Raw genomic sequence first — 14,142 nt, 5'->3', positions numbered from 1 at the left:
TGGCTCATTACCAGACTGAGCTTTGATTTCTGTAACAACAATATATGCTAAAAAAAAGTTGATTGAGACATCTGCTTTAAATAAAATGAAATGTTTCTCCTTTCTGTTACGAAAAGGTGAGAGACGTGCACGGAGCTGTACAGAACCATGTCTCAGAGCACTAAAGGTGTCATTCATCACTAGGGCAGAGCTAGAGCTTTACTTGAAGCCTTAATAATGCTAATGGATTCATTTCCAAGAGGTTTCATTGCAGAAGCACAGAAAATTTTATGAGCAATAATTATCCTTCAGGATAGGCCAGTTATCTTCAGTACTAGAAGAGAAGTTCAGGCACAAACAAGTTGGCGATTTTTGAGAATCACAACAATGAAGGTGTATGGTGGGAATCCTGACCTGTGGCCTCTTTAGGGGCTTATATTTCCACGTATCCTCTCACTTATTCTCTACTGTTTCAAAAGTTCCAGGAAGTACTGTGTTCCAATTGTGTATTTTCCCCTCAAAGCCTTTCTTAAAAATGCATATTCTTCACTGAGCCAAAAGCGCGTGTCAGTTCTATTGAGTTTGTGAGATCTATGGACTCACATATAAAGTAAATGGGCAGCTGTCAAAGGAGCTCATTTACCTTTGAACTTTTAGGAAGGGAGCTTCAGGAAAGCTGAAGATTTGATGCAAAATCACATAGTTCCTTAAAAGTGTACAGATAAACATGCATAAAGTATGGACTGTATCCTTCAGTTCCTTCTTGGAAGACCGTATGTATCCCTCCAGAACTGGCTCTTTAAAATCTCTTCAAGCACCACAGTATCACCATACTCTGTATCCTCACCTCCACATTTCTTCCTGTTTCAACTGTCCTGTTTGTTTGTTGGGTTTGGTTTTTTTTTTCCTCAGAGTTGCTTTAATTCAACTCTTCTTATTTTTCCTTCCAGTCTGAAATGTCTATGAGAATTTATTTACAGTATGCTCATGGGACATGTACTGCTGTGGAGATAAACTGCAATACTCCTTTGTCTCTGTGTTGTTCTAATTGCATCCCTAAGTTTGCAGGCAGGTTGTGAACTGAGATCTTACGGTTTCTATATTTATTTACCTCTACTTTTAAACCTGTGGTGCCTTGCTTATATTTTGGATTCCTTTGAAATCAATATAATTTTGGATACCTTTCAAGAATATTCTCTCTGGTTCAAACACACGTTGAGTAGGATGTGAAGGAGAATCTGTGACTGTACTGCAGGGGTCAGACTAGACTAGCGCTTGTCACAATAATTCTAGCGTTGACTCTAGGCACATATGGCATAAGGTTTGTTCATAATTCCCCTCCTGAAGTATTGAAATCACAGTGTGATCTGACCCTGAGGGTAAAACTGGGGCACTTAGAGCTAGAATTGCAGAGTGGGAATAAGGTTCCTCCTTCCCCCCCCATCCCTTTTTCTGAGATCTTGAGAATTAATTTTAAAACATGCATATGTGTAATATATCTGTGGCTCAGTTTCCAATTACCAATATTATTGGCTTTAATTCATGGTAGCTTCCTATTTCCTACTTAATATGTTTTTGAGAAATAAATTTTCAAATCTAATTTTGCTACAGTTAAAATAACTCAACAGGCCTGAAAAGCAACAAGAGGCAAAACTATACTGAGAGGATCAATGTTTTATTGAACAGCAGTCAAAAGAATGTAGAACATCTGTTGAGTACTGTATTGCAGTTCTGACCACCTGTTAGGTAGGTGGATTTTCAGAACACTCAGGAGCCTTACTCTTTACATGTCACTACTTTGTCAGTGACAGAGCTGTAACAAAACTTCTTAAACCATCCACGCTATACCTCAAGTAAATATACCCCAACACACACAATGATTTCGGATAAAAAGCCCATCTTCTAGAGGCAGTAAATAGCCTTACTCTATCAACCAGTTTTGCAACCTGAGTTTTAAGAATAACTACTGTCAGATGGCTGTTGTTGTACAAGAGCGATAGTCATTTCCCCCCCCAGTATTCGGTTCTCTTAAAAAATTAATGATTTCTTATATTTTTAAATTTAGTTCCTTCCTGCTGAACTGAACACAGAAATAGCAGGCAATACTAACAGGATAACTTAAAACAACAAGAAAGCCAAAAGAGCCTCCTTGCCCCTCAAAAAAGAAAAAAACAAAAAAACAAAACAAACAAACAAAAAAAACTCAAGGAAAAAAAATATAGGGCCCGAAGAATTTATTTTTCTATCTTCTAGAATTCCATTAATTTGTTTCCATATTGGGAGAACAGGTCTTTGTAAAACTAAGCTGATGCAGAGAGATGCGTTTTCTGACAATTTTTTGGTTGAGATTTTGTAGTTTTATTTCTACTCCATGTTCCTGTTGGAAATTCTTCTTAGCTTAGTCCATCATGAGGGACTTCAGAATTCATCTCATAATTAGTTGAGCAGGTTTTTTTTAATTTCAGATACTTTTTGGCTCCTCTATTCTGCATAATCATTTTGACCTCTCCTTTTTCTTTTCTTTTTTCTTTTTTTTTTTCCCCCCTTCTTCATGGGGTTGGAACAGGCCTCCTTTCAGGGATACGTCTGCCAAAATACACAGGCACTCTATGCGTTAGTGTCTCAAGTCTTGTTTGAAATTAATCAGTGCTCTCAGTAGGAACGCTCACCTCCTCAGAGGAATAGGCCCTACATCAGTTCCAGTCACATCTTTAGCTATTCTCTGGGCTGTGCTGTTGATCGTGCTGAGATAATGCAATGGCATGAAGTGTTTCAAGAATTGGGAATGGGAGTGGGAAACCCTCATTGGTTTACACTAAGACAGGACTCTTCATGCTTGCAAGTAATTGCTTTGAATGAGCTTGGTAGCTAACGCTATTCTTTCAAAATGTGTCGTCATACCAACTAAGGAACCGGAGCTGGAGTGAACACTGGGTTAGGATTCCCTAGGGTTATGATAGATTCTGACTAGAAATAAAGGTCACTTGACTTACGGATTCTTCAAAATGGTTACACTGAAAGTAACAAGCAAAACACCACAGAAAACAATGAATGTATCACTCAGCTAGAAGGTGCACTTACTCCATAGCCAGGTAGCTCTGTGGTTAAATTTGCATTCCTAAAAAGTCCTGTTAAGATAATTTGACCAGCTTCATTTATTTTCTCTCTTCTTTCACATGCAGATCAACTTGACATCATTTCAATGGCTGAAACAACAATGATGCCCGAGGAAATAGAGCTAGAGATGGCAAAGATCCAGAGACTTCGGGAAGTCTTAGTCAGAAGAGAATCAGAACTCAGGTTTATGTAAGTATCAATTCCTCTCAGAAACACTATGCAAAATTAATCAAAATAGGAAAGAATGATACTTAGAAGACTTTTATCTGCTTGACATTTTAAAAGGAAGAAAGATAAAGAGCATCCCAGCTAGGTGAATGCTTGCAAAATGCCACTGGGAAATGATTTTTGTAGTTGCAAAGGAAATTGTGTTTTTGATTCAGCATGATTTGCAGACGATAAAAATGGGATGTGTTGTGTACAAAAGGAAACTTCAGCAAAGTACGTGTCTACAGAGCATATTTTCATACCTGACTTCAATCCTTTGTGGAAAGGATATTTGTCTGAAGGAAATATTAACAGGTAGGAGATTGGAGCTTCTAAAGTCTAAACTATTTCAGGCTTTATTCCTCACTTCATTAGAGGTCTTAGTTCATGACACAAGAGAGCACGCTGTGTTCCACAGTAACAGCAGCCAAGATTTGACATTTCTAAATGAAAGCCATTAAGTTATAAACACAAAATACATTTCCATAGATCAAATTAAATAACAGTATTCCATGAGAGATTTTCAAAACTGCCGAAAGGGTCAGGCAAAGGAGCCCAAATGAATGTTAATGAATACCAATAGAGTTCTGATGATGGAGTCCATAGAGTTTGTGTTCTTAAATCGCTGAATCACTTAAATCACTTAAATTAGCACATGCTTCTTTTAATAGCCTTTGGGAATTAAATATATACATATATATCTATTTGACTTTGTCTCATTAAAAAAATATTTTTTACTTTTTATTCCTAACAATAAAGACAAATGAAAAGGATGTTGTAAGTAATACTCAAGTAGTACAGCAGCAGATGTTCTTTACTGCCTTTCATTCTAAATAGCTTTCACTCACAGTGAGTCAGTTTTGTTTATCTTTTAACAACATGCTGACTATTAACCTCCTGTTGGACAAACATCACAACTCAGTTATCTCAGTGGTCCAAGTTTTGTACCTGCTTAGCCAGACAAGTTACCTAACTCTAACTCATGGACATGATGGAGAAGGCTTTATACACAGCCATATGTATTTCTTTCATTTATTTCCTGAAGCAGTGGATTGCTAGTGCTCCAAGACTAGAAATCTGTGATAGGTTATGATTTTAAGTAATGTTAGGAGTTGATTTCTTCTGACAGGACTGGATTTCCCCATGAATTACCTGTAAAACCTGCATGAAATTGTGCTTGATTTGACTTGGACAATGTGCCTGCCAACTAGTAGTGCTGCACCTATGCTCATACCAGGGAGTCAAAGATCAGCTCTAATGAGAACCAGATCACTTTAGATCTTATACTTCCTTTAGCCTTTTATTCTTTTACAACAAAAGAATAAAACATACAAATAGTAATGGAGAAAATGTTTGCATTCCCATTTTTTCTCTCATGCTGTGAGAGAAGTGAGCAACAGAACAGAAATTCTTTTGATTTAAATTGGGTGGTTTTTAGTTCCTACCAAAGCATGAACAAAATGATCAACTAATAAATTCCATATCAGTTTCACATCCAGCCATAGATTATATGTTCTTTTTTAAAAAATAATGGTTCATTCTTCTCACTGTCTCGCTGAATTTCTCAGTTTTTGTATTCACATGTAGCCAGATCCCAAAGCTAGAAGAAAGCATATTGTAGATTTACTTCAAAGAAAAAAAAAAAAAGAAAAAAAGAAAAAAAAGGAAGTAAGCTGGAGAGCTTATGTTCTGAGTGTATCATCAGCACTAATGATGCTCTCAGCTTTACTTAAACCAGCAACCACCACAGCTCTTCACAGCATGGACATTGTATTTTATAAGCATTTGCACTCAAGAATAAGAAACAAAACACTCCAAACCAAACCTGTTTTTGATGAAAATCAGTGCAAACTCTTCCCCTGTTAGAGCTATGGAGGCTTAATCCCTGGAAAAAACTTGTTCTAACTACTAATTGAAATTATTGTTTTCCTCAAAGAAGAAGTACAAAGCAGACTGAGATAGAATAATAATGAAACTCACTGTCACTGATTTTTGAAACAGCTCTGCAACAGTGTTTATTGAATTTCAATACTGTTACTGTTATGTCAGTATTTTGCATGAAGAAATGCAGTAGCCTTGAAGTAAAGCGCATGCAGCAGAGAACTGATCCAGGTTAGCATAGCAGCCAGTACAAATGCAGAAGAAACAGGTCTAGGAAGGCCTGGACGCTCAGAGGGACAGCAGTCAATTTGCATGTTCTCACTCTTCTATACGTGAATCAGCTGATGTGCAAGATCATCGTGAATATTCTTTCAGGCAGTTCCTCAGCTATTGTTTGTATAGTATGTCTCTGGGGTTTTCTTGGCCTCAAGGAACACGAACTCCAATGAGGGAGTCCTTAGCAAGATATACAGTCAGCTTTGCTTACATTGAAAGTTAAGACACTGAGGCCTTATTGTAGTGGGTGTTAATGTAAGGATTAACATTACCTTTCCTCCGCTAAACAAAGTAACACCAGTGACTAATGAAGTCTGTAGGACAACAAAAGGGATAAATGAAATATGTCACTCCTCTGTCATTACAGCAGTGTACTTTACTGTGCTCACAGGTGCTAACACTTCAGTATCTAAATAAAATCTTTACAGAGTGGTTCATCATCACTAACAGCTTTAGAAGAGTCACCCTGTAGGGTGAAAGAAAGAGTAGGACGGCAAAGAAATCAAAGCCAGTTACTTAATCATCATTATTAACTCAAAGCAAGACCTGGCAGATCTGAGGAAAGGAATCAGGCAGTGGAATTAAGCTTAGAAAAAATTGATTTAATGGTATCGAGCGTAAAAGGCAGTACTGAGCAGTGTTCCAAAACCATGCAACACTGTGTATGTGGTTCTTTCTGACATAAATCCAAGCAGATTCTGTTTGCCCTCTTATCTTCCAGCCAATGCCTATCACACATATCAGTAAGTCAACACTGGATTTTCAGTTTTCAAAATTAAAGAAAATGCCCACTGTATTTGAACAAATTTCACATACATTTCTGTGATCACGTATTGATTTAAAATACCAAAACTTGTTCTTTTAGTTAATTCCTCTCTTTTTAGTTCCATCTCTTTGCAGCAGTCTCACTGAATAAGCAACTTACTTTGTGCTCTACAGGATGCTAAAATTACTTACAGCTTTGCTCCAAGTCAATGACAAAAAGATTCCTCTCTCCAGGTAGAAAATTTCCACCTTTTGAAAGAGATTTGGAGTCAGAGTCACTCTCAGGATATTGAAATCAGTCACCAGATAAGAAAACTCACCCTGCTGCAGGTTCATGGTCCTGGTTAAAGGGAAAGGGCACCAATAATCCCTTTAACAAGGAACACACTTTATACTTCAGTTTTGGAGGGAGCCCTTTCCACTGTGGAACCACAGGAGGCAATGCCAATGCCTGCTGGTTCTCGTGGGTGAAACAAGCATTTAGACTGTATGAAGGAAAATGAGATGTGTGGCAGCTCGACCACATGATACAAAATGGCCACCCAGTCTGTGGCATGTGATACAAAATGGCCACCCAGTCTGTGAGAACTCAACCGCGTGATAGAAAATGGCTGCCTGGTCTGAAGGAGCTCAGCCACGCAATACAAAATGGCCACCCAGTCTATGAGAACTCAACCGCGTGATACAAAATGGCTGCCTGGTCTGAAGGAGCTCAGCCACGCAATACAAAATGGCCACCCAGTCTATGAGAACTCAACCATGTGATACAAAATGGCTGCCTGGTCTGAAGGAGCTCAGCCACGCAATACAAAATGGCCACCCAGTCTGTGAGAACTCAACCGCGTGATACAAAATGGCTGCCTGGTCTGAAGGAGCTCAGCCACGCAATACAAAATGGCCACCCAGTCTATGAGAACTCAACCATGTGATACAAAATGGCTGCCCAATCTGTGCGTGCTCAGCCATGTGATCGAAATGGCTGCCCAGACAGTGGGAGCTCAGCCACGCGATACAGAATGGTCACCCCGTCTCTGGTACCATTGCACAGACCTTCTCTTGATACCTACCTTCCCGTTCCAGTGGTTTTCAGGAGTTTTTCCTTCCTTACAAGCTCTGTGTGCTTCCTTTACTTTGTCCCAGGCTGTATGGCACAAAGGGCCGTGGGCTGCCAGCTAAGCTCTCAGAGCACTGTGTTTTTCCGTGACCGCCTCTGATGACTATGACTACTGCTGACAGCTTTCAGAAATTGCATCATCCCCCACCAGAGAAAAATTTGGGCATAGACTTCATCAAAATTGTCTTAAAATTCAGAAGATATCCTTAGGATGGTGTTTCACGTTGTATCCCTGTACTGGGCTCACCAATCATGTATGGGCCACAGCTCCCCAGAGCACTATCTGCTGTTTTTAGTGCCAGACCAGCAGCTGTCTGTTGAAGAGGAATACCTGTGTTTTCTCTAAGATGGTGGTGGTGTGTGCCAAAAAGGGCAGCTTTCTGATTTTACTTGTTTTTAGTGATACAAAGAAATATGGGAAGCAGAATCAGCTGAAACAATCACTTTACAAGTCACAGTGTTTCTCAGACCTTGGTGCAACCTGCATATCAGATATCAGCCTTTGTAGGCCTGTCCTTCGCTTTGCTCCCTGCTATTGTTGCCTCCTTTAAGAAAAAGAAGGGCAGCTGAAGACAGCTGTGCTCTTCCCGTGTTATTTCCAGATGAATACATACTTGCTATGGAAAATTATCTGACATTTATTTAAAGCACACTTTCAGATGATAAAATTAAGATTTCCTCAATTAAATAATGCCCGTATTTGCATTGTACAATCACATTTTAGACAAAAACCTATGCACAAAAATCTACACAACTTATACTGTGTAATTTCTTTAAGTTATGCTATCTCCAGCTCTTCCGGGTTTATTTCCAGAAGAGCTGAAGACTCAGCCCGCATTGATAGGAGGCAGACAATATGTACGTAAGAGCATCAGTTTATAGCTAGCTGGCATTCCCTCTCATTCTTATCTCATACTTCTCTCAGCTGATTCCCTAAAATGTTCTCTGTAAGATGAGTTTTGGGTCAAAATGTAAATTTTCAATCTGTCTTTGCGCCTGAGGAGAGTAAACATACCACTTTAGAACATGCATGCTCTCCCTTTCAAATTCTTACGTCCCACTTGCATTTATTCTTTCCTAGTGAGATGACAGACCCAGAAGCCAAGAGAGCTGCTCATGCGGCTTTCTCCTCATTGCACATTTAATGTGTTACTGCTCTGGATGCCTGTGTGTGGCTTTAGAAGCAATCTAAGATTCATATCACTGCAGAGCATGGAAATTTACATGCTGAATGACATGATTGTAAAAATGGATAATACATGCGTTAGCTCCATTTAGGCAGCAAAACCTCAGACCGCTGATTCAGTAACAGATCAAAACTGATGCTCAGAATCATTTGTGGTGCAGAATTCATGTATTTTAAAATATATTAGTATATTCTCACCCACTAAGTATTAATAGCATAGGTGAGATTTCATCATCCACAGTTACTGCCTATGGCTGTGAATAGAAAAGGCACTGAGTTCATATGAAATAGCAGTCACTGTCATCATGAAACATGCTCTTTGGGAAATCTGCCAGTGCCTGATACTGCTGGCCTCCCAGATGGAGAGCAGAACTCGAAGCCAGCTATACTGTATGACCTTGAACTAAAGCTGTGCAAGTTGCTTCTACCTGTGATAGCTGTCTTGGGAGTAGTTAATTCTGCCATGTAGGCAATACCAAATGGCCATTTTGTAATATAGGGCATATAGGATATTGAATAGTAAGCCCTACTAGGTTGCTTTAGGCGATTGTTGAAAATAATTTTTCTTACCTCATAAACCTTGTTTTATCTATAAAAATGTTACAAACACAATGCATCCAATGTTTGCTTAATGGCTGTGCTGTTATTACAATGCTAAACTAACACTGAAAAAAACAGAACTACCTCCACATTGACTTAGAGTTTAAATTGGTCTTTGTACAGTCTCACTATTAGCTGACTCCCTCTTCTCCAGAATGCTCATAACATCTGCATCATCTGCATCATCCAAATTCTCTACAGATCCATTCTGGTTTTTGGACCATTTTAAATTATTATATTGGCTGACTTGTAATGTCAGAAGCAATTACCTTTTATGTGGATGTGTGTGCTGTAACTTGACATTGCCCTGGTAATAAACTCCTAATAGTAGCCCCACAGTTTCATTAGCTAGCCAGAGTACTAATTAACCCTTGTAGTCATTTTTGTTTGTTTTTTTTTTCTTCTGTATTTTACTGTTGTTTGTTTATTTGTTTGTTTGTGGTTTTTCTCCCAGTTAGGCTTACTTTTTGTTTTCCTTTTTAATATTTATCCTGTTCCCACTTTGTAAAAAACAAGAAATCTCTCTTTTGCTGCTATGACATTGATGACATAGAAATAGAGGTGAGATAGTCAGTAATGATTGCTATACTATAGATAATATTGGACACAATGGTGGAATTTTAAATTTAGTGTAAACTGATCATGGAGAAACATTCATAGTCAAAGTTCATTATAAGGACAGTAAGACATAACAGAAGTTCAATAGGATTCTTGCTTTCATGTCTTTTGTGGTAGCTGCAGCAAACTGGTGTTTTGAAGTACACTGGGGTATGTCTGCTGAGTGCCTAGCTTTATGTGATCACTGCAGAGCGACACAACACCAAGTTACACAAGAGCTGCAGAAGTGAGAGGTTCATTCATTTGGTTGTGATTACCTTCAGTATATGGTTATGACCTTTGACATGGTCTCCCCCCCACATCCTTATCTCTGAATTGGAGATTTGAAGGATGGACAATTTGTTGGATAAGGAATTGGTTGGAAGGTTGCAGCCAGAGGGTTCTGGTCGATGATTTATGACCAGGTGGAGGCTGGTAACAAGCAGTTTCCCCCACAGGTCTGTCTTGGCACTGGTACTCTTTAACATCTTTATCAGTGATGTAGATGATGAGATTGAGTGCATCCTCAGCAGGTTTGCTAGTAACACCAAGCCAAGTGGGGCAGTTGATATGGCAGAAGGAAGGGATACCATCCAGAGGGACCTAGATAAACTTGAAAGGTGTGCCCTTGTGAACCTAATGGGGTTCAGCAAAGCAAAGTGCAAGGTTTTGCACTTGGGTCACGGTAATCTGAGATATGTATGTATACACACCTGGAGAAGAGCTCCTTGAAAGTATCCCTGCTAAGAAGGACTTACGTGTCCTGGTAGATGAAAAACTGAACACAAACCAGCAGTGTGCTCTTGCTGCCCAGAAGGTCAATGGTATCCTGGGCTGCATCAGAGAAAGAATAGTCAGTGGGGAAAGGGAGAGGGTTCTGGGATAGGACAGGAGGCTTCTTAACTAAAGGAGGGGATATTTAGATGAGATGTCAGGGGGAAATTTTGCACTGAGAAGGTGATAAGGTGCTGCAACAGGCTGCCCCGAGGGGCTGTGGAAACCCTGTTCCTGGAAGTGTTCAAGGCTAGATTGGACGGGGCCCTAAGCAATCTGACCTAGTATTTCATCTAGCAGTTGGCAAACATACCTGCAACCTGGGAGTTGGAACTTGATGATCCTTCAGGTCCCTTCCAACCTAAGCCATTCTATGATTCTCTAATTTCAGTGGACTCTCTCACGTGCATTTTGCTAAATGCAGGAGAGTATAAATAGATCAGCTGTGGTTCAGCAACGGATTGGAAAGTCCAGAAATGGACTGATTGCCAGTGTTTAAGTTCATACCAGATACTTTTATATTCTGTTCGTCTTTGATACAAGATGGTTGTTCTTCTGGTTTTAAAAAGAAGAAAAGGTCAAATGTGGAAGCTAATAAAGAAGGAAGTTTATCATCAATTCTGCTAATGATGCTATTGATACAGAAAACTTGAGGTTCCTGCTTCTACTGCCCAACAACAAAAAATAAAACTACAGACCAATGTAAATTAACTACACATATGAGTTGTCCCTGTGCTTCTGCATTCACTCTTCTGTATAATATTGTAATAGGTCTTAAACACTTCTGAATATATATCCAATGACCCCATTGTATATTTTTAGACAAATTATCTTAGACAATTTTTGTAGAGATACATTTCCTTCCATAGTGGGGCATTCCCAGGAATGCTCTTTCTCCTGTTACTAGTGAAGCTGACAGTAACACTTCATAACTGACAGAGGAGATGGCTGAGCTCAAGAGAATTTAACAATGTCAGTAAGAATGAAATATAGACAGCTTCTTCAGACAACGTTCTGAATTTCTGTGAAGTATGCCTAAAATGTGACCTCCAGGGACTGGTATTTTCAAGTCCTGCCACCTTCAACTGAATGAAATGACAGCTGAATTACAGCATCGCTTTACAGCGTTGCAGTCCAGTGCTTCTATCCACCACTCTTCCACTGAAGAGTGCTTTTAGCAAGAAAAGTCAGGCTTGCTTAATTTAATAGTTAAAGGTAATCATAGGATTTTGATTTGTAACCTGATGTGTGAAGCAGGCTGGTCAGCAATCTGTTACCTGAGTTGCCAGCTTTGTGTCTTCCAGCCTGAGAAACACAAGATGCTGAGCTCAGTAATAAGGTGATAATCCCATATGGTGAGGGCTGCTCCAAAAGTAATGCCTCCTGTTTTATTATGTTGACCCATGATGTCACGAGGCGGATGTTGGTGGAATGACAGTGGAAACTGAACCTTCCCACCAATATCCCATGATATTTTGTTGCCGTGTGACAGATGGCAGCAGAGGAGCATTCTGACAGAGTGGTGTCAGACATGGAAGTGTGTATAAAGCAAAGGGGTTTTCTTCCATTTGGAAAACATGGCACCGCTGACATTCATGGGCACTTGCTGAACATTGATGGAGACTCAATAGTGGCTGTTTGCACAGTGAGGCACTGGTGGTGGGTTTCAGCAGTAGTGACAGTGACAGCTGGTCACCTCTGCTGGTGCAGATTTATGAGCATGGCATGCAGCTCTTGTTCATTGCTGGCAAAAATGCACAGGTAATGGTGGTGAGTGTGTTGCAAAATAGTGTTTTGTAGCTGAGAATTTGCTCTATCCAATAATGTTATCGTGCTCTTTGCATCTGTTGTGGTTTCCATGGAAATAAATAAGAGGTATTACTTTCAGAGCCATCTACATAGTTCTAACCCACAAATCTTAAACATTTGACAAGCTTGTTGGCTCTCTTTTTCTTTGTCAGACCATTACAGTGAGCATTTACTGGTTTTCCTATTGCCTTTTACTACCATTTTTGCCTTTTTTTCTTCATTTCTTGAAGAAAGCATGGCTATAGCTAGCTACTGGGTTTTATAATAGGGAGTCAGGTTTTCCCCAGATGGAAAGAAGAACTGTCATGGAACAATTTTCATTGAAACAAAAGAAAATACTCCTTCCATTTTCAGTACAGAATATTTTGTTTTTAGTTCCTCTCTGTCTGCCATTATCTTCTATAGCCTCAGAGACCCTCCAGGGCACAGCTGAACGGGAGGCCTCCTTTATTTCTTTGCCCTGCACCCCCTCGTCCAGATGGTGGATGACAGAGGTGGCTCATGCTGTCACCTCACTTGTGGATCTTATGGGAAGGACAGTGCCTGCAGCATTCTGCTGCTGGTAATTGGACCAAAGAAGCATGTATCAGGGTTGAGTCACCATGCCCGATTACTGAAGACTCTTCCGACCCATTTATTTTCCTGTCATTTTGTGACATGTTTAGAAAATCCTTTGCTCATGCTGTTCATTCATTTTGAGCTATTTTTTCATTTTTAGGGGCAAACAAAGAATCTGCTTTTAGGTTTTGATAAAATAGTTTGAATACCAAGAAAGAAAGTAATACAAGCTTCTGTGGTATATCTCCAAGCATACAGAAGGTTTCTTGCAATAAGCCATCAAAAACCAGAAGCGCAGAATTACATACTGTGTGTCAGGAAAGTCCATCCCTAGCTCAATGCTATTTCAGTTTCTCCAGGAATGGATTTGGGCTCTTAATAAGAGAAATGTTTTATCATCCTCATAACTCACATATTCAGAATTGCTGGGCAGACATTTAAAGTTTAGCCTGGGGGGGGAAACAGACATATTGTAACCGCTGTTTGGTTTACTGGTGCTTATTCTATGACATCAAAGATGATTTTGCAGGGACTGCAAAATCCAGAGGACAGAGAGTTCAGCAAAGGTTGTGTTGATATAGCAAATTTTATGCATATGTCTTTGGAGATTGCTTAAGCAGACCTGAAAGATATCATTTCAGTACCCTGGGCTACTCTATAGGGATTCTACTGCATTCAGCACAAAACAGCAGCCTGCTTGTGTTGCTCTCCTTCGAGAAGAGCACTGGGTGCACAGGGAGCATAGCAGTGCTCTTAAATAAGCTGGACAGTAGTCTGTGCAGCTTTTCCTCCTGTCCATCTTGCAATCTGATGGATCGCACTTACAACATGGAACATCAAGTGCTACAGAATAGTCTCAGCACGTCTCTCCAGCTTCTCTGTAAAAGGTTAAGGGACCCAAAGGGTTTTTGTTCTCTGTGCTACGTGTATTCCTGCTCTCTTTAAGATTGCCAGAGCTCTTTTTATACTTCCTTGAGAGGTCTGACAGTTCTACAGATATGCTCTCCATCAAACCCTGACTATCCAGCACAAGAACCAGAGCATAAAGGGGAAAAGAGAAGGAGGTTCATATAACAGTCTGGATTAAACAGCCTTCGAAGCGCTTTCTTCCCCATGAGACCTTGTTCTTTTCCCTTTTCTTTGAGAGCAGTGAGGTGGACCTTGCCCACGACATCGGTTGTTGCCCTACATACAGTGTTAATTGCTAGGAATGTTTTTTAGTGAAAAACAGCTATTCTTTCTGCTTTCATTAAGTCAGATGGGATGAATATATCCCATA

The 14,142-nt window shown here is 39.8% G+C and overlaps 1 protein-coding gene across 1 annotated transcript in view; it reads left to right on the top strand.

Annotated features, from left to right (window-relative positions):
- The window catches only part of BMERB1 (bMERB domain containing 1), a gene marked incomplete at both ends in the record, with an annotated part of 44,016 nt that overhangs the window by 21,953 nt on the left and 7,921 nt on the right, over nucleotides 1-14,142 (top strand). Inside the window, one exon of the mRNA XM_079542861.1 lies at nucleotides 3,162-3,285. Within this exon, the coding sequence (XP_079398987.1) occupies nucleotides 3,162-3,285 (124 nt within the window). The remainder of the gene's footprint in view (nucleotides 1-3,161; nucleotides 3,286-14,142) is intronic.

Source organism: Tetrao urogallus, assembly GCF_951394365.1.
Source record: "Tetrao urogallus genome assembly, chromosome: 15".
Classification (NCBI taxonomy): domain Eukaryota; kingdom Metazoa; phylum Chordata; class Aves; order Galliformes; family Phasianidae; genus Tetrao; species Tetrao urogallus.
The sequence above is the reverse complement of the archived record's forward strand: the minus strand, read 5'-3'. Positions and strand labels throughout refer to the sequence as shown.